Here is a 26,207-nt window from a genome sequence, read left to right as displayed (position 1 = left end):
TGCTCTGCAGAAAATGGAACCAATTTCCACTTGAAACTGAACCCAATTTAAATGCAGGTTTAACATAGCTTCTGTTCTTTTGTACTCAGTACCCCATTGATTAAAAAAACACACAGGGCACTGTTTGATTTATTATGACCATCCTGTGTACAGTTCTGGTCACCCTATTAGAGAAAGGATATTATTAAACTAGAAAGAGTGCAGAAAAGATTGTCTAGAATGCTACCAAGACTTGATGGTTTGAGTTACAAGAAGAGACTGGATAGGCTGGGCCTTTTGTCTCTGGGGTTGGGGGTGACCTTCCTGAGGTCTACAAAATAATAAGGGTCATTGATCAGCGAGACAGTCCATATCTTCTCGAAATTGTAGGGGAGTCTAAAACTGGAGGGCATACGTTTAAGCTGAGAGGGGAGAGATACAAAAGGGTGCAGAGGGACATTTTTGTTTTTTACGGATGGTGAATGTCTGGAACAAGCTGCCAGAGGTAGTAGTAGAAGTGAGTATAACTTTATTTTTTCAAAGCGTTTGGACAGTTACATGAGTAAGATGACTACCGAGGGATATGGACCAAACGCGGGCAATTGGGACTAGCTTGGTGGGTAAAAAAGGACAAGTTGGGCTGAAGGGCATTTTTTTCATGCTGTAAACCTCTGTGATCATCCCTGTCAACTTGGAAGATATATGTACATATTTGCCTCTTTAGAACTGTACCATGTAGGTTATGTTCTGAATCTGGGTTCTTCCTTCAAAACGAATCAATTCACATTTTGATGCGTTTACTTTCATCTGCCTTATTAAAAATGTCCGTGCTTTTGGATGTTTATGTAAACCGCATGAACAGTATTACCTTCGCCAACACTCTCGGTTACAATTTCAAAATACTCAAAACAGTTCAAGAAACACTGTTACCTTAATAAATCGGAAGTTGGAAAGTTATTTCCAGTCTCTTCGCAATTACACTGATCATGTCTTTCAGTATCCTTAGATGCATATCACCCGGTGCTCGCGTCTAATCAAATATGGACAGACTCTTCAAACCTCCTCTTCATTGAGTTAATTACCTCTGGAGTGGAATATCGAACAGTTTCACAAAGATTCACTTCCTGCTCAGTGAAACGCCCGAGACATAGTTAAAATATAATCAATTCAAAACCAAACTGTGACCCCCCCTCCCCCTCCTGCCCGCCCCCCCCCCGCCCCCCCTCCCCACCGCACCCAACATCCCCCGCCTGCCCCCCGCCCCCCCCCCCCCCCAACAGCATTGTCAGACTGCAATTTCTTTCTGACCAAAATACAACTGAACACACGATGCAAGAATCCCTGACGCGACAAGCAATGGACAGCCCTGATTGATTCATTGGGATAAGTTTCCAGTCTGGTTCCGTGGGTGAACATTCTTGAAAACTTTTGGTTTGCAGCATTGAGAAAATTGTCGCGATGTGTTGCTGGATTTCAAACCTGATCTGGAGACATGTAAATCCCGCCATCGAAAACGAAACGTGTTTTTTTTTCGAAATAAACAACCAACATTTGGAAACAAAACTGGCAACAGGTGAGGGTTCGTCCGGGATTTGAACCCGGGACCTCTCACAAATTCAGACAGCGAAATCCCCGAAGCGAGAATCATACCACTAGACTAACGAGCCATCGGCGTTCGAATAATTTAGCGGATAAACTTCTGTTAACTAGCTATCCTGTCAGACTGTCATTAGAATGGAACATTGAAGAAAAACACAGCAGATTCAGGGGGAAATGCGATCCTCTTTGTCTTAGACCCTGAATATTCAACAGGATGTTCAATGTTGGGATTGTAGCTTCTCTCAGCGAAAGAAATTCCCATCACATCAGTTCAAGGATTGTTCTGAAGAACAGATTGAGCAAAGTGTAGAAGACCAATGCGGAAAAGTGTGAGGTGATTCACTTTGGTAAGAGTAACAGGAGTACAGAATATAGGGCGAATGGAAGGACTCTTGGTAGTGTCGACGAGCAGAGAGATCTCGCTGTACGTGTGCATAGATCCCTGAAAGTTGGCACCCAGGTTGAAAAGGTTGTTAAGAAGCCGTACGGTGTGTTAGCTTTTACTGGTAGAGGGATTGAATTTCGGAGCCGTGAGGTCATGTTACAACTGTTCAAAACTCTGTTGCAGCCGCACTTGGAGTATTGCGTACAGTTTTTGTCGCCGCATTATAAGAAAGATGTGGAAGCATTGGAAAGGCTGCAGAGGGGGTTGACCACGATTTTGCCTGGTATGGTGGGAAGGTCTTATGAGGAAAGGCTGAGGGACTTGAGGTTGTTTTCCTTAGAGAGAAGAAGGTTAAGAGGTGACGTAATTGAGACATACAAGACGATCAGAGGGTTAGATAGGGTGGACATGTGAGAGCCTTTTTCCTCGGATGGTGATGGCTAACACGAGGGGACATAGCTTTAAATTGAGGGGTGATAATTATAGGACGGATGTCAGAGGTAGGTTCTTTACTCAGAGGGTAGTAAGGGCGTGGAATGCCCTGCCTGCAGCAGTTGTGGACTCGCCAACTTTAAGGGCGTTCAAATGGTCAGTTGGATAGGCATATGGATAATATTGGAATAGTTTAGGTTAGAGGGTCATTAGATTGGTTCCACCGGTCGGCACAACATCGAGGGCCGAAGGGCCTGTATTGCCCTGTAATGTTCTATGTTCTATGGTTGTCCAGCTGGGGAAGACTGCACTCGCCTCGTTCCATTCTTACCTTTCTGGTCAGTGGCACAATATCACCCGCAATGGTCACTCTTCTCCCTCCTGTGTTGTTACCTCCCGAACCTTTGAAAGATCTAACCTTGACCCCCTCCTATTTCTAGACCTCACCTCTCGGTGTTATAATCTGAAGAAGTGTTAGTTTTCACACGTAAGCTGATAATACCCAGTTCCAGCTCACCGTCAGCTCTCAGGACCAATCCCACTCATTAAATTATTAGATTGCTTATCCAGCAGCTTGGACTCGATAAGCAGACAATTCCCCATTAAACATCTGGAAGACCAAAGGTCCCACCACAAATTCCATTCCCAGTCAATGACTCCATCACTCTCCCTGGTCACTGTCGATGCCGAAAAAAACTCATATAACCTTGGCACATCATTCCACCTGGAAATGAGATTCTGACCACACATCTGTTCCTGCACCAAGGCCACCTGTTTCCAGCTGTGTAACTTCACACATTGTTGATAATACCTGATCTCAACTGTACCTGAAACCCTCATCCATGTTTTTGTTACCTCTGGACTTGCTGATTCAAATACCCTCCTCCTGCAGATTTTGTTCCCTGAAGGACATTAGTAAACTGCATGTGGTTTTATAAAAATGGATAATTAATTCAGGGTTTGCCTTGAATTAAAATTTCACCATCTGTCCTTTTGGGTTTTGAACCCAGCTTCCCAGAGTATTACCCAGGATCTCTGGATTACTTGTCCACTGCCACTGCCTCCCCCAAACACTGCCAGGAATGGGATTTGAATCTTTGCCTTTTCCGTTACCCTCATGAAAATCTCGATCAAGTTGATTAACTATGGGATTACTGAGGGCCTTTCCTTAATTGTTGTGCATCAGCACAGGTGGGTGTTTTTTTTTCCCCCCTCGGGTAATTATTTGGAGAATATTACATATTGAACAACAAAGAAGAACACAGCAGAGGAAACAGGCTCTTCGGCCCAACAATTAAACTGATATTAAACTCATTGGACTGATTCTTACAGCCATTTCTGAAGAGGTGTCTTTACCGTTTGCAATTCTCCACTCATTTGGCACCGCCCATATAACGAGCTGGGTTAGAAATTGCCTCCATTGCCTCTGCAATTTCCACCCTTATTTCCCTCAGTATCCATCGATCCGTCTCTTCCAGTCACCAGAACACAGCAATTAAGAACAGAAATTGCAAATGGCACGTTGACTCTGTTCTACCATTCAATTCGATCATGAGGCATTTATTTATTTATCTTCATTGCCAGACAGAGAAAACACAGTCACAATATGAAAAAAACAAGAACAGCAACAACAACATCAGGCAACACACATATAGAAATCACACTATGTTTCTGACAAGTGTTTTTCTTTAACCCTACAGTGCAGTACGAGGCCCATCGAGGTCTGTCGAGTCTGCACCGACCACAATCCTACCCACGCCCTACCCCCATATCCCTACATTTTTTCCCGCTAATCCCTCTAGCCTTCGCATCTCAGGACACTGAGGGGCAATTTTAGCACAGCCAATCAACCTAACCCACACATCTTTGGACTGTGGGAGGAAACTGGAGCATCCGAAGGAAACCCACGCAGACACGTAGAGAATGTGCAAACTTCTCTAATTGAAGCCAGGTCCCTGGAGCTGTGCAGCAGCAGTGCTGACCATTATGCTACCGTGCTGCCCCGATAACCATCCGTGGAGGTGAGTTTGGGTGTGGCCGGTTAGCTCAGTCGGTTAGAGCGTGGTGCTAATAACGCCAAGGTTGTGGGTTCAATCCCCGTACGGGCCAGTTTACCTTTTCCCTCAAACTGAACGATATTGGGCGGCACGGTAGTCGATGCTGAAATTGCCTCTGAATGTCCTGAGATGTTTTGATTAGGGGCAAATACGTAGGGATATGGGGGTAAGGCTTGGGTGGAATTGTGGTCAGTGCGGACTCGATGGGCCAAATGGCCTTTTTATGCACTGCAGGTTTTCTATGATTCTATGAAGTGTTCTAAAAGTCACTACATTTTCAGCATTCACAACAAATTCAAATGTTTGAAATATCAACAATTCTATGCGGGGAAAACAAACTGTGAGTTTTAAGACATGAACCAAATTTCTGCAGTTTATACTGACATCCACCCAAAATACATTATCTATGAATACATAATTTTCCAAGCTTGGGTTGTAAGGCCCTGTATCAGAGAATAGGATAGTGTAGAAGAGGCCCTTTGGCCCATCGAATCTACAGTGATGCATGAAATGCCCTGGCCTGCCCAACTAATTCCACTCGCCAACACTCGGCCCATTGAGCAGAAAGCAGGCTCAGTGCCAGAGACTGAAAGGAGGTTTTAGTTCACATGGGCAGCATGGTCGGCGGAGGCTCAGAGGGCTGAAGGGCTGGTCCTATGCTGTAATTTTCTCTCTTCTCTGATATTTAAAGAGTACACATTGATTTACACAGCCAGAGACTGACAATTAGAGGATGAATCCCACAGGCAGTTGCAGAGACTGATAGGTAAAAGTAAACCCAGTCCCCTCATATAGTGACCGAGAAGAACAGTTACAACATTAATCCCAAAATGACAGAGCATCGCAGGGAGGGAATGAACCTCGCAGTCACTCTCAGCTCCCACTAACTGGCAAATACACATCGAGTGCCCAACAGTACCACGGACAGAGTGACTCCATCAGTCCCATAGAACACCAGGCAATTACTATTCAATACAACGTGATCAGAAGTGATAGAGAAGGAAAAAGGGAAGTGTGGTGAGAAAGAGATAGAGGAGCAAATGTGTATGCAGATCATGGATGACAGATACAGTATTAATTCCATTGTCTCACAGACAGACGTGGAGTTGCCGACGTGGGACTGGGGGAGGCACATTAAGTAGCAGCAGGACACCAGGTTAAAGTCCAACAGATTTATTTGGTAAGATGAGCTTTTGGAGCGCCGCTCCTTAACCTAATGAGGAAGATAAAAACATAATGAAACAATAGGCTAAAAGTGGCCACGAAAAATACACTGGCCAGCAGGATTAAGGTAAATCCCAAGGCTGTTTATACATACATAACTAGCAAGAGGATAGCCAGGGAGAGGGTCGGCCCACTCAAGGGCAACGAAGAGAATCTATGCATGGAGCTAGAGTAAATGAGTGAAGTATTAAATGAGAACTTTGCGTCAGTGTTGACTGAAAATGACGTGTATGATGATGAGTCTGGGGAAGGATGTGCAGGTGGTTTGAGTCATGTTGAAATCAAAACGGAGAAGATATTGGTGCCCTTGAGAAATATTAAGGTCGGTAAGATAGGTCTGATGGGATATACCCCAAATACTGAGACAAGGGAGGAAATTGTTGGAGCCTGAGAGAAATCATTGCATTCTGACTGGGTACAGAGGAGGTCCCAGATGATTGGAGAATCGCCTATGTTATTCCTTTGTTGAAGAAGGGTAACACCAACAATCCAGGTAATTACAGGCCGGTGAGCCTTCCATCAATGGTCGGGGAATTATTGGAGAGAATTCGTCGAGACAGGGTATTTCCCACTTGGAAATGAGTGGACATATCAGTGAGAAACAACATGGTTTTGTAAAGGGGAGCTTTTGTCTCACGAACATGATCGAGTGTTTCAAGGAAGTGACGAAGATGGTTGATGAGAATAGGACAGTGAATGGTGTCTTCATGGACTCTCTTCATAGCTCAAATTCTCCATCGCAGGCAATGATCTGGTCCCTGGTAAATGGACACTGCACCCTCTCCAGTGGAATCATATCCTTACTGTAGTGATTTGACCGGAACTGCACACTGTCCTCCAGCGGTGGCTTCACCAAAATTTTTTTCCAACTGGAAATGAACCTTCCTGCTCTTACAATCATGCATTAATATTCCATTCCTCACGCTGCATGAATCTTCACAACTCACAGACTCAAAGGGATTTCCAATATTGGAAAACATTGGAGGTTTCCTTTGTATTTTCAGGGATCTGGGAATCAGTGGATCATCCAAAAATAGAACTGAAAAATATGAAATCACAGCATTTATTGACAATGTGCTAATATCAGGGTAATATTCAACGTGTTGACTCCGTGGCATCGCCACATCAAAGGTGAGCCAAAATGCTGATGAATTGAACGAACGTTGATCTCAGGTTACCAAAAGTGTCCGTACAAATGTAAAGATTTCCATTTTCGAAAGTTTCAATTCTTCACAGTCTTTTATTTTTGCCGTTTTCAAAGTTGGAAAACGACACAAGTACAATTTGAAATAATAAATTTGTGATACCCTCCCCGTCGGGGAATTGAACCCCGGTCTCCCGCGTGACAGGCGGGGATACTAACCACTATACTAACGAGGAACTGGCCTACAGGTCGATGAAACGCATTGTACACTTGCCACTTACACTTCCGGAGCGATAACTCAGTTCTGACGAGATCAGTTATTTTCCCCAATACGGAGAACCATTTCATGCAGCAAACAGCTAATTAAGACTTTTGGATTAGCAGGAAAGAGAATGAGATGGATGCATGAAGAAAAAGCACAAATCAGATGGAGACAGAAAGGTGCTTTTGCCGTTCATATCAAACCGCATGTTCTTTTTAATTTTGGAGGAAAGGCGGGGTCTTGAAGTCTGAACATGCTGGACAATCTCAGCTGGTCTCTCTCCACAGATGGTGTCAGACAGACATCTGGTATAAAGTATCCGCCTTCAGGATTTAATTGACATACATAGTTTTCTAATCTGAGGTCAGATGTTCCCCGACTCCGACACAGATGATTTTTCAAAATGTTCCTTTCACGGGATGTTGCTGTCGCGGACCGGGCCAGCATTCCTTATCTAGTATTAATTGGGTGGTAAGTTCTTTCCTGAGCCACTGCTGTCCATATGGTGTATGTACACACACTGTGCTGTTAGGGAGGGTGTTCCAGGATTGTGAGACAGCCACAGAAACGGCGATATATTTCCAAGTCAGGATGGTGTGTGTCTCTCGGAGTGGAACTTGCAGGTGGTCCTTGTTTCTCTGCATCTGCTGCCCTTGTGCTTCCAGCTGAAAGATTTCGCGGGATTGGATGGTGCCTCGATACGGAAAAATCACCGTCAGGATTGGGATTTCAGAGAAATGTGATGCCTGAAAACAGCGTCTTAAACTTTCCGGCCATTCTGATCCACTCACTCAACGAACACCCGCCCTGCGCAAATCGATTTGAATTCCATCTCCATCCTCATTATATTTAAAACGTGTCTCGATCCATTTTTCAACCGCAGCCAGAGTCCTGGACCTGAGTCCCATCCAACAATCCCAGAGCTGGACAAATACAGACAGAATTCCAAACTCAGAGACAGTTCTGACAACGGCCGAGTTTCCCTACCCTTGTGTTCTTGATAAAAGGCAGAAAGCAAGTGTGTGCAGAGCAGAGTGGCGCAGCAGAAGCGAGCTGGGCCCATAACCCCGAAGATGATGGATTAAAGCCACCCTTTGCTATGATATTCGCATTCACATCCAAGTGGGGCACTTGGCTGCTGCCCCAGGGGTTATCCTGGTTTCGTTGGCAGTAAATTTGCACCCTCTTGTTGATTTGTGTCACCTTGGGCGGCAGGTTTCTCTCAGTGGGTCGGGCATCTTATTCAGCACGGGTTTCATTCCCGTCTTAGGACGGAGATGAGGAGACATTTCTTCACCCAAAGAGCCTGAGAAGTTCATTCGCACAGGAAGTAGTTGATGCCAAAACATTGAATGGATTCAAGAAGCGGTTAGATTTAGCACTTGTGACGAATGGGGTCAAAGGATATGGGGAGAAAGCAGAATTAGACTGCTGATTGGACGATCAGCCATGATCGTGATGAATAGCAGAGAAAGATCGAATTGCCAAATGGCCTCCTCTCGCTCCTGTCTTCTACGTAATATCGAGGTTATTTATGAAGGCTGCGTTCTCAGCCTTGCTCCTGGCCTGAGGTGTGAATCCTCGGTTAAATCACCGCCAGTCAGTTCTCCTCTTTGATGACACCGTGATTCATCTGGGACTGTGGAGTTTGCTTTGATTTTATAAGCAATGGACACATCACATCCCTGAAACATCGCTCCGATATAAAACTGTGGAAAGAAATATAAACTGAGGCTGTAAACATGGAGTATTCCTAAAATATCATTTAAATCATGCTTTTGAAATTGATCATTTCGGGAACATTATCCAGAAATAAAATCCAGGAACCAACTGCACAAAGGCTCCAGAAGCTTGACGTGATTTGAACACGAAACTTTCATAATATGGGAGTAAGTCCCGTTATCGTCGCGCCACAAGCACATGCCGTGTCGCTGCTATACAGACCTGATTTTCCCCATTAAACTGTATCATTTCAGTTCATTCTTTTTGGAGCTGTTTCTGGAGGTGTTACTGAGTTGGGAATGTAAGAAGTGGAACGTACTTTTTTGTAGGTAACAGCAGTCAGAGTTTTCCCATGAAATGTTCTGGTGTCTGGGAGTCAGCGGAGAGAACTGGATTGGATTGAGGATTGGCTGACTGACAGGGAGCAGAGGGTCGGGATAAATGGGGGAAAAATGGATCCTTCTTAGGCTGGCGAACTGTAACAAGCGGGGTGCCACAGGGGCCAGTCCTCGGATCTCAACTCTTCCCAATCTATATCAATGATCTGCAAGCAGGGACAGAGTGTAACAGGACAACATTTGTGAATAATACACAATTTGTGGGAAAGCAGGCGGTGAAGAGGATGTAAAAATATTCCAGATGGATCTCGATATAGTCGGAGAATTGGATAGCTTTCGGCAGATGGAGTTCAATGTGGATAAATGCGAAAGGCAAATTATTATCCTTCTAGAAAGCAGTCTCAAAATCTGTCTGGGCAGAGGGATCTGGCTGTCTATGTCCAGAATCACAGGAAGTCAGTATGCGGGTAAAATGTATAATTTAAAAGGGAATTTGAATGTAAGCATATATTGCAAAAGAACTGGAGTAAGAAAGTAGAGAAATATTGTTTCAATTGTGTTGATGAAGTCACAACTGGAATATTGTGTCCAGTTTTGGTCCCCTTATTTGTGGAAAGATGAGGTGGTATTACATCCAGCACTTTTTCCCTTCCTTCTCTATGTGCGGTATGCTTTGTCTGCAAGAAACCATACCTTTCACTGTGTACTATTTCATGTGACAAAAATAAATCAAATCCAATCAAATCCGGCTGTCAGAATGAGATTACCGACGCGACTGGCGAGTTACAACCACAGGTCGACTTGGGGAGTGGTGAAAACTGATATCACTGCTTCTGATCTTCACCAGAACAGACAGTGAAATGGAACATTGTTCGGGAACATTCCTGATTTTACAATGTTGTTACGAAAAGATGGTTCATAATCTGTGGGAGATATTGAAAAAATATTTTCATTGCGCGAGCTTCGGCGGTTGGCTCGTTGGTCTAGGGGTATGATTCTCGTTTAGGGTCGCGGCATTAAAATGCGAGCGGTCCCGGGTTCAAGTCCCGGACGAACCCAGGGTTTATTTTTTATTTTTTTCCAAAGTAGATTCCGAAAATGATTAAAATCAGGAGCTGATTAGAGTTCCCGAGAAATCATTGCAGAGAATATATTACTGCAGAACATGGCCCATTTACCAGTAACCAGATCGTTGTCTGGGATGGAGAATTTGAGCTGTGAAGAGAGACTGGATTGGATCAGACTGTTTTATTTAGAGCAGTGAAGACTGAGAGGAGACCTGATTGAGGTATATAAGGAATGGACAGGGTGGATCGGAAGCTGCTGCTGCCTTATAGCACGGGCATTCGACCTCTGACCTTCCGGTAAGCGTTCTCCAAGGCGGCCTTCACGACACACGACAGCGCAGAGTCGCTGAGCAGAGACTGATAGCCAAGTTCCGCACACATGTGGAAGGGTCTCAACCGGGATCTTGGGTTCATGTCGCCCTATCTGTAACCCCCTGTGACTTGTCTGGGTTTGCAAACCTTCAATTACTGTGCTCTCTGGAGACAATACACATCTCTTTAACCTATGCATAATGCTCTTTCCACTCACATTTTCGGCATCTTTAAGACTTGAATTGCAGGTTAGGTGTAAAGGTTCGCATTCTAATCAGTAATCTGTAAACTGTCTGTGCTGTTATATGCTCTGTCTGAGGCCAGACCTCTCCATTCACCTGGCGAAGGGGCAAACCCCAAAAGCTCATCAGTGATCTGGATGATAATGTGGTAAATTGGTTCAGTAAATTTGCTGACGATATAAAGATTGGAGGAGTAGTGGACAGTGAGGAAGGTTTTCAAAGCTTACAGAGGGATTTGCTTCAGCTAGAAAAATGGGCAGAAAAATGGCAGATGCAGTTTAATGCAGACAAGTGTGAGGTGTTGCACTTTGGAAGGACAAACCAAGCTAGAACATACAAGGATAATGATAGGACACTGAAGAGTGCAGGAGAACAGAAGGATCTGGGCGTACAGATACAGAATTCCCTAAAAGTGGCGTCACAGGTAGATAGGGTCGTAAAGAGTGCTTTTGAAAATTGACCTTTATAAATCAAAGTATTGAGTATAAGAGTTGGAATGTTATGGTGAGGCTGTATAAGACATTGGTGAGGCCGAATTTAGAGTACTGCATGCAGTTTTGGTCACCTAATTACAGGATGGATATTAATCAGGTTGAAAGAGTGCAGAGAAGGTTTACAAGGATGTTGCCGGGATTTGAGAAACTGAGTTACAGAGAAAGCTTGAATAGGTTAGGACTTTATTCCCTGGATCTTAGAAGAATGGGGGGATATTTGATAGAGGTGTATAAAATTTTGATGGGTATAGATAGAGTGAACGCAAATACACTTTTTCAACGGAGGCGAGGGGAGGCAAAAAAAAGTAGAGGACATGGGTTAAGGGTGAAGGGGAAAGGTTAAAGGGAATATTTGGGGGGGAGGGCTTCTTCACACAGAGAGTGGTGGGAATGTGGAATGAGCTGCCGGATGAAGTGGTAAATGCGGGCTCATTTTTAACATTGAAGAAAAGCTTGGACAGGTACATGGATGAGAGAGGTGCGGAAGGATGTGGTTCAAGTGCAGGTAAGTGGGACTAGGTAGAAAAATGGTTCGGCACAGCCAGGGAAGGCCAAAAGGCCTGTTTCTGTGCTGTAATGTTCTATGGGAATGGGGAATAAATGCTGCAGCTGCGGCGCAAAGAATGACATGTTGGACTTTTCATCGTTATCTGGTGAGATATTCAAAGATTGTGGTCAGGAACTCATTGGAGTCGGCTTTTTAGATAAGGAACTGGTGGATCAATGCTTTCAGAGAAGTGAAACTGCCGCCCCGAAAGTCAAACAATCCCCACAGTGCAGAAGAAGGGCATTCGGCCCATCGAGACTACACCAACAGCAATCCGACCCATGCCGCATCCCCACACACTGAGTTTACCCCCAATAAAGGGGCAGTGAAGACGTATTTCCGACGAGGATGGGATGCAAACCCAAATGTGTAGAACGCAATGAAGTAGCAATCCATCGCCTTCACCACTGGGCCACCTCGTCATACAAAAATGCCCTTTCTAATCACCTCTTGAACAAAGAACACATTTCTCCTGTAGGATAATGTTGTGTTTCTACTTTCTCGTTAATTTTGCTTCGTTGTTACCCTTCCATTCTATTTAAATCCCGAGAAAGTAAAGAGGGAGACAATTCCCTGTTTGGTTTTTGAATTCACCAAACACAACACAGATGTAAAAGGCCCGTAAGGTCTGTGAGCTTGTGGCGCAACGGTAGCGCGTCTGACTCCAGATCAGAAGGTTGTGTGTTCAAATCACGTCAGGTTCAAGGAACAATTATTCATCCGTCCTCGGGTTTTGGATCTGGATAAAGTTTATTGTTCCTGAAATGACGAATTTCAAAACGATGATCGATACAATACTTTATGTATTTGCTCAACTTGCGCCTGTGCCTCGGGCAATAAAAAGACAATATAATGAAAGAAATGTATCTCAGCTGTAAAGCACTTTGAAACTTCCAGCCGTTTGGGAAAAAAAAACACATTTCGAGACAAGATAAAAGCAAAATACTGCCAATGCTGGAATCTGAAACAACAAATGAAAATGCTGGAAAAACTCAGCAGGTCTGACATCATCTGTGGCGAGAGACCAGCTGAGATTGTCCAGAATGTTCAGACTTCAAGACACCCCGTCTTTCCTCCAAAATTAAAAAGAACATGCGGTTTGATATGAACGGCAAACGCACCTTTCTGTCTCCACCTGATTTGTGTTTTTTCTTCATGCATCCATCTCATTCTCTTTCCTGCTAATCCAAAAGTCTTAATTAATGCGTTGAAGCCGCTGTTTGCTGCATTAAATGGTTCTCCGTATTGGGGAAAATAACTGATCTCGTCAGAAGTGAGTTGTCGTTCCGGAAGTGTAAGTGGCAAGTGTACAATGCGTTCCGTCAATTACAGGGTCAGTTCCTCGTTAGTATAGTGGTTAGTATCCCCGCCTGTCACGCGGGAGACCGGGGTTCAATTCCCCGACGGGGAGTTCATCGCAATTTTATTATGTAAAATTGTACGTGTGTTGTTCTCTAATTTTGAAAACGGCAAAAATAAAAGACTGTCAAGAATTGAAACTTTCGAAAATGGAAATCTTTACATTTGTTCGGAAACTTTTCGTGACCCGAGATCAACGTTCGTTCAATTCAACAGCATTTTGGCTCACCTTTGACGTGACGACGCCACGTAGTCAACACCTTGAATATTACCCTGACATTAGCACAATGTCAATAAATGCTGTGATTTCATATTTTTCAGTTCTATTTTTGGATGATCCACTGATTCCAAATCCCTGAAAATACAAAGGAAACCTCCAATGTTTTCCAATATTGGAAATCCCTTTGAGTCTGTGAGTTGTGAAAATTCATGCAGCGTGAGGAATGGAATATTAATGCATGATTGTAAGAGCAAGAAGGTTCACTTCGAGCTGGACAACATTTTGGTGAGGCCACTGCTGGAGGACAGTGTGCAGTTCTGGTCAAATCACTACAGTAAGGATTTGATTGCACTGTGGAGGGTGCAGTGTCCATTTCCCAGGGACCAGATCGTAGACTGGGATGGAGAATTTGAGCTATGAAGAGAGATTGGATTGGATCAGATTATTTTACTTAGAGCAGTGAAGGCTGAGAGGAGACCTGATTGAGGTGGATAAGAAATGGACAGGGTGGATAGGAAGCTGCTGCTGCCTCACAGCACCAGGGAACCGGGTTTGATTCCCGGTTTGGGTCACTGTCTGTGTGGAGTCTCCATGTTTCCCCATGTTTACGTGGATTTTCTCTGGGTGAACAAAGAACAAAGAAAATTACAGCACAGAAACAGGCCCTTCGGCCTTCCAAGCCTGCATCGATCATGCTACCCGACTTATCTAAACCCTCCTTCCATTCCGGGGACCAGATCCCTCTATTTCCATCTTATTCATGAATTTGTCAATACACCGCTAAGAAGTCACTACCGTATCCATTTCCACTACATCCGTGGCAAAGAGTTCCAGGCACCCAGCGCCCTTTGCCTCATACATCTCCTTTAAACCTTGTCCCTCACACCTTAAACCTTTGCCTCCTAGAGACTGATTATTTCACCCAGGGGGAATAAAAAGCTTCTGTCTGTCCATGCCTCTCGTAATCTTGTGGACTTCTAGCAAGCCGCCCCTCAACCTCCTTCGTTCTAGGGAGGACAAACGAAGTTTCTCGAACCATTCCTCATAGCTAATGCCATTCTTAGCAGGCAACATCCTAGTAAATCTTTTCTGCACCCTCTCCAAAGCCTCCACATTCTTCTGGTAGTTTGGCGGTCGGAACTGAACACTAAATTCCAAGTGCAGCCTCAGTAAGGTTCTATAAAGCAGCAACATGACTTGCTAATTTTTAAACTCAATGTCTCAGCCGATGAAGGCAAGCATGCCGTGTGCCTTCGGAGCTACCTTCTCCACCTGCATTGCCACTTTCAGTGACCTGTGTACCTGTCCACACAGCTCCCTTTGGCTAAAAATACTCTTATGGGTTCTGCCATTTACTATATATTTCCTATCTGTATTAGACCTTCCAAAATGAATTAACCCACATTTGTCCGGATTAAATTCCATCGGCCATCTCTCTGCCCAAGTCTCCAATTGATCTATATTCTGCTGTATCCTCTGATGGCCCTCATCACTACCCACAAATCCACCATTGTTTGTGTTGTCTGCAAACTTACTAATCAAATCGGTTACATTTTCCTCCAAATAATTTATACATTACAAACAGCAAAGGTCCCAGCACTGATCCCTGAGGAACATCACTTGCCACAGCCCTCTATTCAGAAACAAATCCTTCCAGTGTGATCCTCTGCCTTCTTTGACTGGGTAAGAAGTCTCAGAATGCCAGGTAAGAGTCCAATCAATTTATTTGATAGTAAACTCACATGCTTCCGGGGTTTGCCCTTTCGTCGGGTGATGACGCAAGGATCTTTTGGCCTTGGAGGGAGTGCAGAGGAGGTTTACTAGGCTGATACCGGAGTTGAGTGGGGTTGAACTGTGAGGAGAGGCTGAATAAACTAGGCTTGTACTCGTTAGAGTTTAGGAGAATGAGGGGAGATCTCATTGAGACGTATAAGATGATGAATGGGATGGATAGGATAGAGGTGGAGAGACTCCTCCCGCTCAGAAAGGACAGTAGGACTAGGGGGCACAGCCTCAAGATAAAGGGGGGCGGTTTAGAACGGAGTTGAGGAGGAACTTCTTCACTCAAAGGGTGGTGAATCTCTGGAATTCTCTGCCCGTTGAGGTGGTGGAGGCTGCCTCGCTAAATATATTTAAGACGCGGGTTGATAGGTTTTTGATAAGAGAGGGGATTAAGGGTTATGGGGTGAGGGCGGGAATGTGGAACTGAGACACGATCTTATTGAATGGCGGGGCAGGCTCGAGGGGCTCGATGGCCTACTCCTGCTCCTATTTCGTATGTTCTTATGTTCTTATGAATGGGCAAACACCGAAAGCTTGTGGGTTTACGATCAAATAAACTGATTGCACTTTAACCTGGTGTTGTGAGACTTCTTACTGTGTTCACCCCAATCCAACGCCGGCAACTGCACATCATGGCTTCATCAAAACAGACAGTGAAATGGAACATTGTTCAATAAATCTCTGAGTTGTCAAAAAAAAATTGCCTAACTTTGGGATACTTTGAAAAGTTCAGGGGGCTGCTTGCCATGGGCGGCTCGTTGGTCTAGGGGTATGATTCTCGCTTTGGGCGCAATATTAGTATGTGAGAGGTCCCGGGTTCAAATCCCGGACGAGCCCTGCATTCTTTTTCAAAAGATAATTCTTTGCAATGAAGATGGCGACAATGAGTGAAAGACGAAGCAGTGTTTGCCTCCCGGGAACTCATTGCAGAGAAAATATCTCTGCAGAACTCGGAAAGCAACCATACAGTCTGACAGGACTGGGAATCCCAGTCAGGTTTTAATTTTTCCATGTTTTAGTTTAATTCCGGTGCCGAGTGAACCGTGAGTATTGGTGAGTTTCAGCAGTCCTATTGAGGGGAAATTCACAATCAGGAGAAGGACACACGAACAGAGGAAATAAGGGCAGAAGAAGGCCATTCGGCCCCACAAGTCTGCCCCGCCATTGGCTGATCTGCTTGTGCTTCGATTTCCACATTTCCATCTGTTCCCGATAACCTTTGATTCTGTTGCCAAATAGGAATCTATCCACCTCCGGAATAAAAGTGTTCAATATCCCCGCCTCCACCGCCTTCTGAGGCAGAGTTCCAAAGTCACGCAACGCTCCGAGAGAACAGAATTCACCATCCCAAAAGAGGAAGCTCAGTTTTCTTTAAGTGTGCGTTGTTCTGCATTCACTCACAAGAAGAGACATCATTTCCACGCGCAACTTGTGAAGACCATTCAAGATCTGATGTGCTTTGAACAAGGTACCTCCCACTCGGAGTATCTCCGGTGCAGAGATTCCCAGTCAGTCTGTGGAACCTTTCCTCTTCTCAATCTGGTAAATCTCCTCTACACTGTCCAACTATTCAAGTTATCAAACTGACAATCTCTTCTGGACCGATTACAGCGCATTTACATCCTTCATTAAATATGGATACCAAAACTTCAGACAATATTCGAGATACTTCACTAATGACCCAAACAACTGAAACATAACATTATTTTCTTACATGGTCAAATGTCTGTAACAAAGCAGACATTCCATTAACCTTTTTTATTACTTGCTGTACCTGCATACTGAATATTTGTGACTCGAACACAACGAGATCCCTTTGCATCTGGGGAAGTTTGCAGCCCTTCTAGAATTGAGTAATAATCTGGTTTTGTTCTCTTCCTGCCAAAATGAATAAGTTCGCATATATTCCAGTTGCCAGGTTTCTACCCATGCACAAAACCTTTCTGTAACTATCTCCAAGCTCCTTACGTCCTCTCCACAATTTACTTTGCGACATATATTGTGTCTTCTGCAAATTTTGCTGCCGTGTTTTCAGCTGTGGACTGCGATAGCTGAGCTTCTATAGAGATGACAACTCCCAGACACAAAGTGCCCGATGATCTTTTCCTGTGCTGTAACTATTCTGTGTGTATGGATGTGAAAACCATTCTGTATCACTTGGTGTGTGATGCAGGAATTGAGTGTGTAATTCATTGTCTATCTGTCAGTCTCTATGGGTGTGTATGAGTGAATGATTCATTCTGGATCACTCTGTCTTTTGTTCACACTGTGATTGCGGATTGATTGTTTGTCTCCCAGTCTCTGAGCCACTTTGTAGATCTGGGACAATTCAATAAATAATTTACCTAAATGAAATCGGGTCTTTTTTTTGCTAATTAATAAACAGCTCGACACGATCCCCCACCCAAACTATTTCATATAACATTATCTTTTTGTCTCTGAAATCCATTCACCCTCCAACACTTCCCCAGCTTTCCATTAAATACAGCTGTGCTAATCGTCTCCAATCATAGAATCCCTACCGTGCAGAAGAAGGCCATTTGGCCCATCAAGTCTGTACCGACCACATTCCCACCCAGGCCGTGGTGCTGTAACCCGCATTTACCTTGATGATGCCCCTGACACGAGGGTCAACTTAACATGACCAATCAACCTAGCCCGCACATCTTTGGGTTACGGCAGGATACCGCCGCAGACATGGGGAGAATGTGCAAACTGCACAGAGTGAACCGAGGCAGGAACTGAACCTGGGACTCTGGCGCTGTGGGGTAGGAGTGCTAACCATTGTGCCTCCCTGCCGCCCAAAATTCTTTCTCGTTTCTTCGCAAATTTCCCGTCTCGTATTCTTGGATGGTCAACTGAAATTTAAATCACGTGATCGTTTCTTCTTGTATTCTGCAGTGATATATTCACTGCAGGGAATTCTCGAGAGCTCAAACCTGCTCCCGATTTAATAAACGGTGGCTGGGCTTGTCCGGGATTATGAACCTGGGACCTCGAGCACGATAATTCTACCCCAAGCGAGAATCAAACCCCAAGAACAACAAGACAACTGCCAAATGCCAACGCTTTAGCCAATAGCAAATTGCAAATGCTGCCAACTCAATGATAATTTTAGAGTAATTTGTCTAGTGGAATTTATGATTAAATTACGAGGTCTATTTTATCACAGCCCAGCATTAATTCTTCATATTGACCGATTCCTGCATTCCTGATGTGAATGTCTTCCCTCTGTTGAAGTTCTGGGTTGCGGCCGGTAGATGTCAGCACACTCAGATAGAGCGAAGCTCACAGACCAGAGAGGGGCAAACAATTCAGGGCCGTGGGTTTCTGCTATAGATCTTCATGTGAGTGAACAGGACCATTCTCGGCCCACAGAGCTTTCTTCCCTGTTACTGTATTCTCTGCCGCCATTTTGCTTGGTAAAAAAGTATGCTGTGGATTGGGGGACAGGTTTTGCCCATTTTCAAGCTCCTCTCAGTCATCAGCATGAATGCTGCCTCGCTTCAATCTGGAGGATGTCGGGGAAGCGTTACTGATGGAATTTCCCTCACACTCTGAGGATGCGCTGATACACTGGTCACATGTACATCATTGCGCTAAAACCACCAACCATCAATGGCATGTATGAGTGAGATATATTCTTATCTGCCCATCTCTGGTCCCGTTTTATCGAAATGACATTTTCTGAAAATCTTTCACGAATTTAAAGCCCAGGATCAGCCCATCTCTCAGCCTTGTTATTACAGGAGAAGAAGGATCCAGTTTCTCAGTCCGTTACCAGGCCATTCTCTTTCTGCTCAATGATTCTTCTTTTTATGTCCTGTTGGTGTCGCCTGCAGGACCAGCATTTGTTGCCCTTCCCTAATTGCCCTTCAACTGAGAGGGGCTTGTTTGACCATTTCAGAGGTCAGGTAAGAGTCACCCTCTTACTCTGGGTCTGGACTCACATTTAGGCCAGACCAGTTAAGGAAGCCAGACTTATTTATCTAAAGTGCACCGGTGAACCAGATTATAGTGAACAACAATCGCCGGTAGTTTCAAGGCCGCCATTACTGAGAGGAGCTTTCAATTCCAAATTGATGAAATAGTGAATTTAAATTTCATCAGCTGTCGTGGTGGGATTTACTCCGTGTCCCCAAAGATTAGTGCGGGTCTCTGGATTACCAGCCCAGTGACATCACCTTTCATCCCTGTAAACAGAAACACTTCACTCAGCTCGTTATTAAACCTCTTCCTGAGGAGATTAGATTTTCCTCCACAGAATTTTATTAAACTATTTGCTGCAAAGTCTGTTGCTCCATTCGGGATGCCAAAAAATTGAAGTGGAATCCCCAGAGTTTGTCAACACCCGAATTCTAACGTCCACTTCTAACATTCTTGGCTGCCTGTCTGTGTAGAGTTTGCACGCTCTCTCCGTGTCTGCGTGGGTTTCCTTCGGATGCTCCGGTTTCCTCCCATCTCCAACCATGTGCAAATTAGGTGGATTGGCCAGGCTAAATTGACCCTTATTGTTAGGGGGATTAGCAGAGTAATTACGTAGAGTGACAGGGAGGGATTCACTGTCGGAGAGTCGGTGCAGAATATCTGGGCCGAATGGCCTCCTTCCGCACTGTCGGGATGCTATGCCTCTTGCACTTCCTGTCTTCAATCTTCAATGCCTGTCCTCAAATCCTTCTGCTAGCAGCTAATGCAGGAACTTCCCCCTGTGAACCTTAGTTCAATATGTTCTACTCTTTTCCACCTCTCTTCCAGCGCCACTCAATCCCTTTTGCTGCACAGAGAGAAACTCCGAGTTATCCAGCCATACCTTGGAGCTAAAATCCCTCACTGCTGGATCCAAAACAGTAAATCTCCTTTCCCCCTTCATAAGGACTCTCACACACTTTGTAAAGTCTGGTTACCGGGTCTGGGGGCAATCCTAAACCAGCTACAGTTAATCAGGGCTTCATAAAGATTGAGCAGAACTTCCCAGTTTTTATACTCAGTATCTCCAGTTATGAAGATAAACATCCAATCCGCCTTCCTGACGACTCTCTTAAAATCGTCTCTCTCCTTCAATGATCTCTCTGACCCTCAGGTCCCCCTGAGCCTGCACACTGCTCAGAACTGGACCGTTCAGTTTCTATTGCCTTTCCCCATCTCTTCTGTCAAAATGCAGCACTGTTCCTGAGTGTGGGATTATTAATTTGTCTCTGCTACAAAATCAGTGAGAGTTGAGACTGCAGCTTCTGTTTCTCCGCTGTTAGGCTGACAGCACCGTGGTTGTTCCCTCACCTCAGGGACAGCAGCAGTTTAAGAAAGCAGCAAACCACCACATACTTAAGGCCGGTTAGGGATTGGCAATGAACGTTGGCCTAGTCAGTGGTACCCACCTCTCGAAATGAATAAAACAAATAAAAACTCGCAACTACAACCGGAGACGGAGAGACACAGAACAAATCTCACTCACATCCATGTGTTGGATACAATATGAATCACCCAATCACATTCCCGAACAGAGGGTAAAAGGCAGTCGAAATTGGGCGATCGTTATCCACTTCCAGTTTAACCAAAGTTTTATACAAGAACAGAGAAGATCTTAACACAACAGACAACATTTTAACCCAACATGGAACATCATGAGATCAGATAATTAACATTAGCAAAACGGAAAACATCTTCACGGAGAATATTTTGACACAACAGAGCAGTGCAGAGGAGGTTCACTCGGCTGAGACCTGAGATGAGGAGGTTAGCCTATGAAGAGAGACTGGATAGACTGGGTCTGTACTCGTTGGAGTTTAGAAGGATGACGGGGGGATCTTATAGAGACATATAAGATAATGAAGGTGATAGATAGGATAGAGATAGAGAGATTCTTCCCGCTCAGAAAGGATAGCAAGACTAGAGGGCACAGCTTCAAAATAAGGGTTGGGGGGCAGTTTAGATCAGATTTGAGAAGGAACTTCTTCACTCAAAGGGAGGTGAATCTCTGGAATTCACTGCCCATTTAAGTGGTGGAGGCTCCCTCGCTAAATATATTTAAGACACGGGTAGATAGGTTTTTGATAGACAAGGGAATTAAGGGTTATGGAGAGAAAGCGGGAAAGTGGAACTGAGCCACTTCAGATCAGCCATGATCTTATTGAATGGCGGGGCAGGCTCGAAGGGCGAGATGGCCTACTCCTGCTCCTATTTCTTATGTTCATATGTAACAGGGAACACGTTTACAGAACAGGACATATATTAAGAGAGTATTTTAAAAATATTGACACAAGATGGATCATATTTACACAGCCGGGAAGGCGTTTTAGACAACAGCAGAAAACATTTCTCAACAACAGAGAGCACAGTTACACAGCAGGAAATATATTTATAAACACGTATTTGCAACAGAACATTCCTTTTAAAATAGTGATCGACTCTCCAATTCCGTATCTTGCCGGTTTCCCAACACTTTGTCTGTCGTTCCATGTGTCCAAACAGTCTCTCGTGCTGCTATTGTGTGTTTTCTCTGTCTATTGTATTCTCGGTGTGATGCAGTGATGCCTCCTCACGCTGGTGTTCCGATTAAAGGATAGAGGAGTGACCATCTGTCTGACTACATTGATGGGCAGCAGGGAAAAATTCTTGCCGTAGCAGAGTGGCGCAGCGGAAGCGTGCTGGGCCCATAACCCAGAGGTCGATGGATCGAAACCATCCTCTGCTATTCCTGCTCATACTGATGAATAAACAACTTAACGGTAACTGTGAAGCAGTTGTGACTTTTACCTGGAGAACACAAACTGTTATTTGGCTTCCCCTTTCCCCGAAAAACCTCGATCTGGAGTAAATGGCTTTTTCTGCAACCAGAGCCTTACACAAGAAGAGGGAACATCTTAACACAACATGCAACAATTTACAGACAAAAAAAGTCCTCACGGAGAATCTTTTTTACACAACAGGGAACATGTTTGCAAGGGAAGGCGATATGTGAACAGAAAAGAAGAAAAAATATTTCCAGAGCCGGAAACACAACAACAGGGCAGCATATTTCACAACAGCAGGAAGAAAAAAACACTCACCGACATTTGAGACAGTCACCCGGGTAAGATTGGTCTGGAGAGATATTGGCAACACACGGATAATTGGGAATAACTCCGAGGGAAAAAGACAATGGGCAGCATGAACACTTTGGGCCGAAGGGCCTGTTTCCATGCTGTAACCCTCTATATCATAGAGCACAGCAGGAAATATATTTACAAACAGTGAAACACTTTACACAACAACAGTGAACATCTTTGAGCAATAGTTCAAAGCAGGACAGCTGCACAGCAGGAAATATGCTTACAAGAATATATTTGCAACAGGAAACTAATTTAACATGTGAGTGATCAATTCCGGGTCCTGCTGGTTTCCCGGAACCTTTGTCTGTCGTCACTCATTTACAAACAGTCTCTTTTGCTGTTTTTGTGCGTGTCTTTTCCGTCCATTGCATTCTTGGTGTTCTGCAGTGGAATTGTGTGGCCAGATTGAAGCTCCCTCACACTCGTGCTGGAGTTAAACAACAATGTGGAAGTGAATATCTGAATGGCGACATTGATAGGCAGCAGCGGGAAGCTGGATTTACCAGAGCAAAGTGACGCGGCGGAAGTGTGCTGGACTGATCATTCAGAGGTTGATGCATCGAATCCAATCTTTGCTATTTTCTGTTAACGATGATAACAAAGCTACTTGATAACAATTTTGTGGAATATGCAAACATTTGCATTGGCTCCGCTTTTCAGTTTTCACCCTCAAACTGCAGTAAATCACATTGATCTGCACACAAGCTGTAGATACTGTGAACATGCACCAGGATATATTAGTGACCGAGGTCATGGTGTGCAGGGCACAATTTCAGAATTTGTGGATGATGTGAAAGTTGGGAGCATTGTGAACTCTGAGGAGGATAGTGTAAAACTGTAAAAAGGACAGAGACAAGTTGACGGAATGAGTGGACAAGTTACAGATGAAATTCAAAGCTGAGAATTGTGAAGTGATTCATTCTGGTAGGAAGATTATAGAGAGACAATGAAAAGTAAAAGGGCCGGGTTCAATTCTGGCCTTCAGTGACTGTGTGTATTTTCCACATTTTCTCTGTGCCCACTTGGCTTTCCTCCGGGTGCTCTGGTTGCCCCCACACTCCATTGATAGGGGAAATGGACTTACCATGCTAAATTTCCCCGAATGTCTCCCAGTATGTTTAGATTAGGAGGATTAACGGGGTAAATATGTGAGGTTGAGTGGATAGGTCAGAGAATCAGTGCACACGCAATGGGCCGAATGGCCACATTCTGCACTGTAGGGTTTCAATGATAGAAGTTTTCATATTCCAGTCAAGAGTTCATCAAGAACCAGGGGAAAATATTCAAGATAAGTATCAAAACTGCAACGATTCAGTGCCTAATGTACATATCTTTGGAAACTAAAGCAACATTTAACATGGCCAATCCACCTCACCTGCACATCTTTCAACCAGGGAGCAAACCAGAGAACCCAGAGGAAACCCACGGGGGAGAATGTGCAAAATCAGCAAAGGTCAGAACCAAAGTCAGGTCTCGGGGCTGTGAGGCGGGGGAGTGGGATTAGATAGAATGTTGTTTCAATAACACCAAATGGGTTGTTACTGCATTGTAAAGATTCTGTGGTTGGTGAATCTATAATATAATCCTATTGAATGGAGCAGCAGGCTTGAGGGACCATGTGATCCGCTTCTGATCCGATTTATTGTGCTGCTGTGTCCAGGAAGCTGCTAATTGATTTCTCATCATTAAATCAGAATTTACTCCAAATATATAAATGCATCAACCCTGTGCTCAGTGACAAACTCGTGGTTAAGCAATGTCTCAGTTTTAATATTCTTATCCGTGTTTCCAAATCCCTCCATGTCCTCAGCTCTTCCTGCCTTTCGTCATCTCCAACCCAACAATCCTCTGAGATATCCGAACTCCACTGATTCTGCCCTCGTGATAAGAAGTCTCACAACACCAGGTTAAAGTCCAACAGATATATTTGTTAGCAAAACCAGTAGCTTTCGGAGCGCTGCTCCTTTATCGCCTTACCTGATGTTTTTCAGAGAACTGAGACTTCAGCTTCTGTTTCTCAAAGAGAATCTCTCTGGATAAAGCCGGAATTTACTTGGATTTCTGTCACTGAGGCATTGTCTGGCGGTCTATGTCTCACTGCTCCAACTCACTCTATCCCTCCATCCCCTCTCATCAACTCTATATGAAGGTGGGATCTTGTTGTTTAGTGACTGAGTGCACACAATCTGTATCTACATCTGATCAAATAGAATTCAGCTTGTGAACAATATCACCATTTGAACCAGCTCTGGGTTAACCCAGGAACAGCTCTGATTGGCTGCAGCCCCCTGAATCTGTGGAACAGACACTGTGAGCATCGCCGGCCTCAGAGGCTTTCACAGTTACTGAGCTGGGAAACTCCAACTAATCCCCGAGAATCCACAGCACAGAGCGAGAGGAGAGGAAAACCTGTCCTGGGAGCTGTCAATCTGAGACACAGTTTGACCTGTCAATGTGCAGATGTGAAGCTGCTCCTTCCATTCCCAATCTGCTATAACCAGGAGTTCCTAACGCCCAATAATGACCAGCTTGCAGCAATGTGTTTGAATGAACACGATGTCATATCATCCAAGCAGCATTTTGAAATGATCATTCAGTGTATTCTGATGAAATGTATTTCTTGTGTTCTGTGTGTCATTCCATTAGAATCTTCCTCTTAAATGAGACCTTGTTTTGTCCTTGCGCTCCTGATGCTTTTGTTTTCAATCTGCTCACATTCTGATTTCCCTCATGGAACCAGAGAAAGGGAACAGCACTGAATCATTCGGCTTATCTTGTCCATGCCAGCCCGAGGGCACCCAGGTGTCCTCTTCAAGCTCACCTTCCTGCACTCGGCCCGGAGCCATGGAGCTGAAAGCATGATGGTGATCCACATACTTGGCACCAAAATACCAGAAGGAGTTCTGGCTCTGGGGCTGCCGGAAGCAAACACTTTCAATGATAATCGCTGCGAGCAGGACTCGAACCTGCGCGGGGAAACCCCATTGGATTTCTAATCCAACGCCTTAACCACTCGGCCATCGCAGCTCCGCCATTTACTGCGCTAATAGAATTACCTCAGTAACGTTCATACTAACTTCATCAGGCACCGTTATTGTACAGAGCTCAGTGTGTGAGCTGTAATTTGTTCCTCTCCTTTTGTATCTTTGTCTCTGACGGAGAACTCACTGACTGGGTCAGAGACTTGTTTTTGTAGCTCAGTAATTTTTCGTTAGTAACGAATTAGGGAATAGAATATAAGAACATAAGAAATAGGAGCAGGAGTCGGCCATCTAGCCCTTCGAGCCTGCCCCGCCATTCAATAAGATCATGGCTGATCTGTTGTGTCTCAGTTCCACATTCCCGCCCTCTCCCCATAACACTTAATCCCCTCGTTTATCAAAAACAGCAATAGGTCCCCTCAGGGACAGACGAGGGGAATTGTGCTGAGAGCCAGGGGGAATGGGGGAGATCCTGAAAGAATATTTTGCGTCAGTATTCACGAAGGGGAGGGGGTTGATGTCTCGTCCGGTCATCGAGGGAGCGGTAGACCAATTGAAAGATCTATCGATTACGAGGGAAGAAGTGTTAGGGCTTTTAGGTAGCATTAAAACCGATAAATCTCCGGGGCCTGATTGCATTTATCCTAGGCTGCTTAGGGAGGCGAGGGATGAGATTGCTGGGCCTCTGACGCGAATCTTTGTCTCTTCTTTGGACACAGGTGAGGTCCAGAGGACTGGAGGATAGCGAACGTGGTACCGTTGTTTAAAAAGGGTAGGAGGGATAGCCCGGGTAACTATAGGCCAGTGAGTTTAACGTCAGTGGTGGGCAAGTTGATGGAAAGGATTCTTAGGGATAGGATGTATGAGCACTTAGAGCGTTGTGATCTGATTAGGGATACGCAGCATGGCTTTGTAAAGGGGAAGTCTTGCCTTACAAATCTGGTAGAATTTTTTGAGGAGGTGACAAAAACGG

The 26,207-nt window shown here is 44.6% G+C and overlaps 1 protein-coding gene and 8 non-coding genes across 9 annotated transcripts in view; 6 read left to right on the top strand and 3 right to left on the bottom strand.

Annotated features, from left to right (window-relative positions):
• Positions 1-1,556: 1,556 nt before the first annotated feature.
• On the bottom strand, positions 1,557-1,646 carry trnap-cgg (transfer RNA proline (anticodon CGG)). Its single transcript is given in 2 exon segments — positions 1,557-1,592; positions 1,611-1,646. It is a non-coding gene; the product is annotated as a tRNA-Pro (tRNA).
• A 2,784-nt stretch (positions 1,647-4,430) lies between these two features.
• Positions 4,431-4,504, top strand: trnai-aau (transfer RNA isoleucine (anticodon AAU)). Its single transcript has one exon. It is a non-coding gene; the product is annotated as a tRNA-Ile (tRNA).
• A 2,480-nt stretch (positions 4,505-6,984) lies between these two features.
• Positions 6,985-7,056, bottom strand: trnad-guc (transfer RNA aspartic acid (anticodon GUC)). Its single transcript has one exon. It is a non-coding gene; the product is annotated as a tRNA-Asp (tRNA).
• Positions 7,057-11,726: 4,670 nt separating this feature from the next.
• Positions 11,727-26,207, top strand: part of LOC145335838 (putative G-protein coupled receptor 139) — a 56,574-nt gene continuing 42,093 nt past the window's right edge. The window contains exons 1-2 of the mRNA XM_080181563.1: positions 11,727-11,762; positions 16,405-16,633. Of these exons, the coding sequence (XP_080037689.1) occupies positions 11,727-11,762; positions 16,405-16,633 (265 nt within the window). The remainder of the gene's footprint in view (positions 11,763-16,404; positions 16,634-26,207) is intronic.
• Positions 12,437-12,508, top strand: trnaw-cca (transfer RNA tryptophan (anticodon CCA)). Its single transcript has one exon. It is a non-coding gene; the product is annotated as a tRNA-Trp (tRNA).
• trnad-guc (transfer RNA aspartic acid (anticodon GUC)) lies at positions 13,144-13,215 on the top strand. The gene has a single exon. It is a non-coding gene; the product is annotated as a tRNA-Asp (tRNA).
• On the top strand, positions 15,918-16,002 carry trnap-ugg (transfer RNA proline (anticodon UGG)). Its single transcript is given in 2 exon segments — positions 15,918-15,953; positions 15,967-16,002. It is a non-coding gene; the product is annotated as a tRNA-Pro (tRNA).
• Positions 21,785-21,856, top strand: trnam-cau (transfer RNA methionine (anticodon CAU)). Its single transcript has one exon. It is a non-coding gene; the product is annotated as a tRNA-Met (tRNA).
• trnas-aga (transfer RNA serine (anticodon AGA)) lies at positions 25,199-25,280 on the bottom strand. Its single transcript has one exon. It is a non-coding gene; the product is annotated as a tRNA-Ser (tRNA).

This window comes from Carcharhinus amblyrhynchos, unplaced genomic scaffold (assembly GCF_965287045.1).
Source record: "Carcharhinus amblyrhynchos unplaced genomic scaffold, sCarAmb.v2.hapA scaffold_42, whole genome shotgun sequence".
Lineage (NCBI taxonomy): Eukaryota > Metazoa > Chordata > Chondrichthyes > Carcharhiniformes > Carcharhinidae > Carcharhinus > Carcharhinus amblyrhynchos.
Note: the sequence above shows the minus strand (reverse complement) of the source record. Positions and strands in the feature narration are given on the sequence as shown.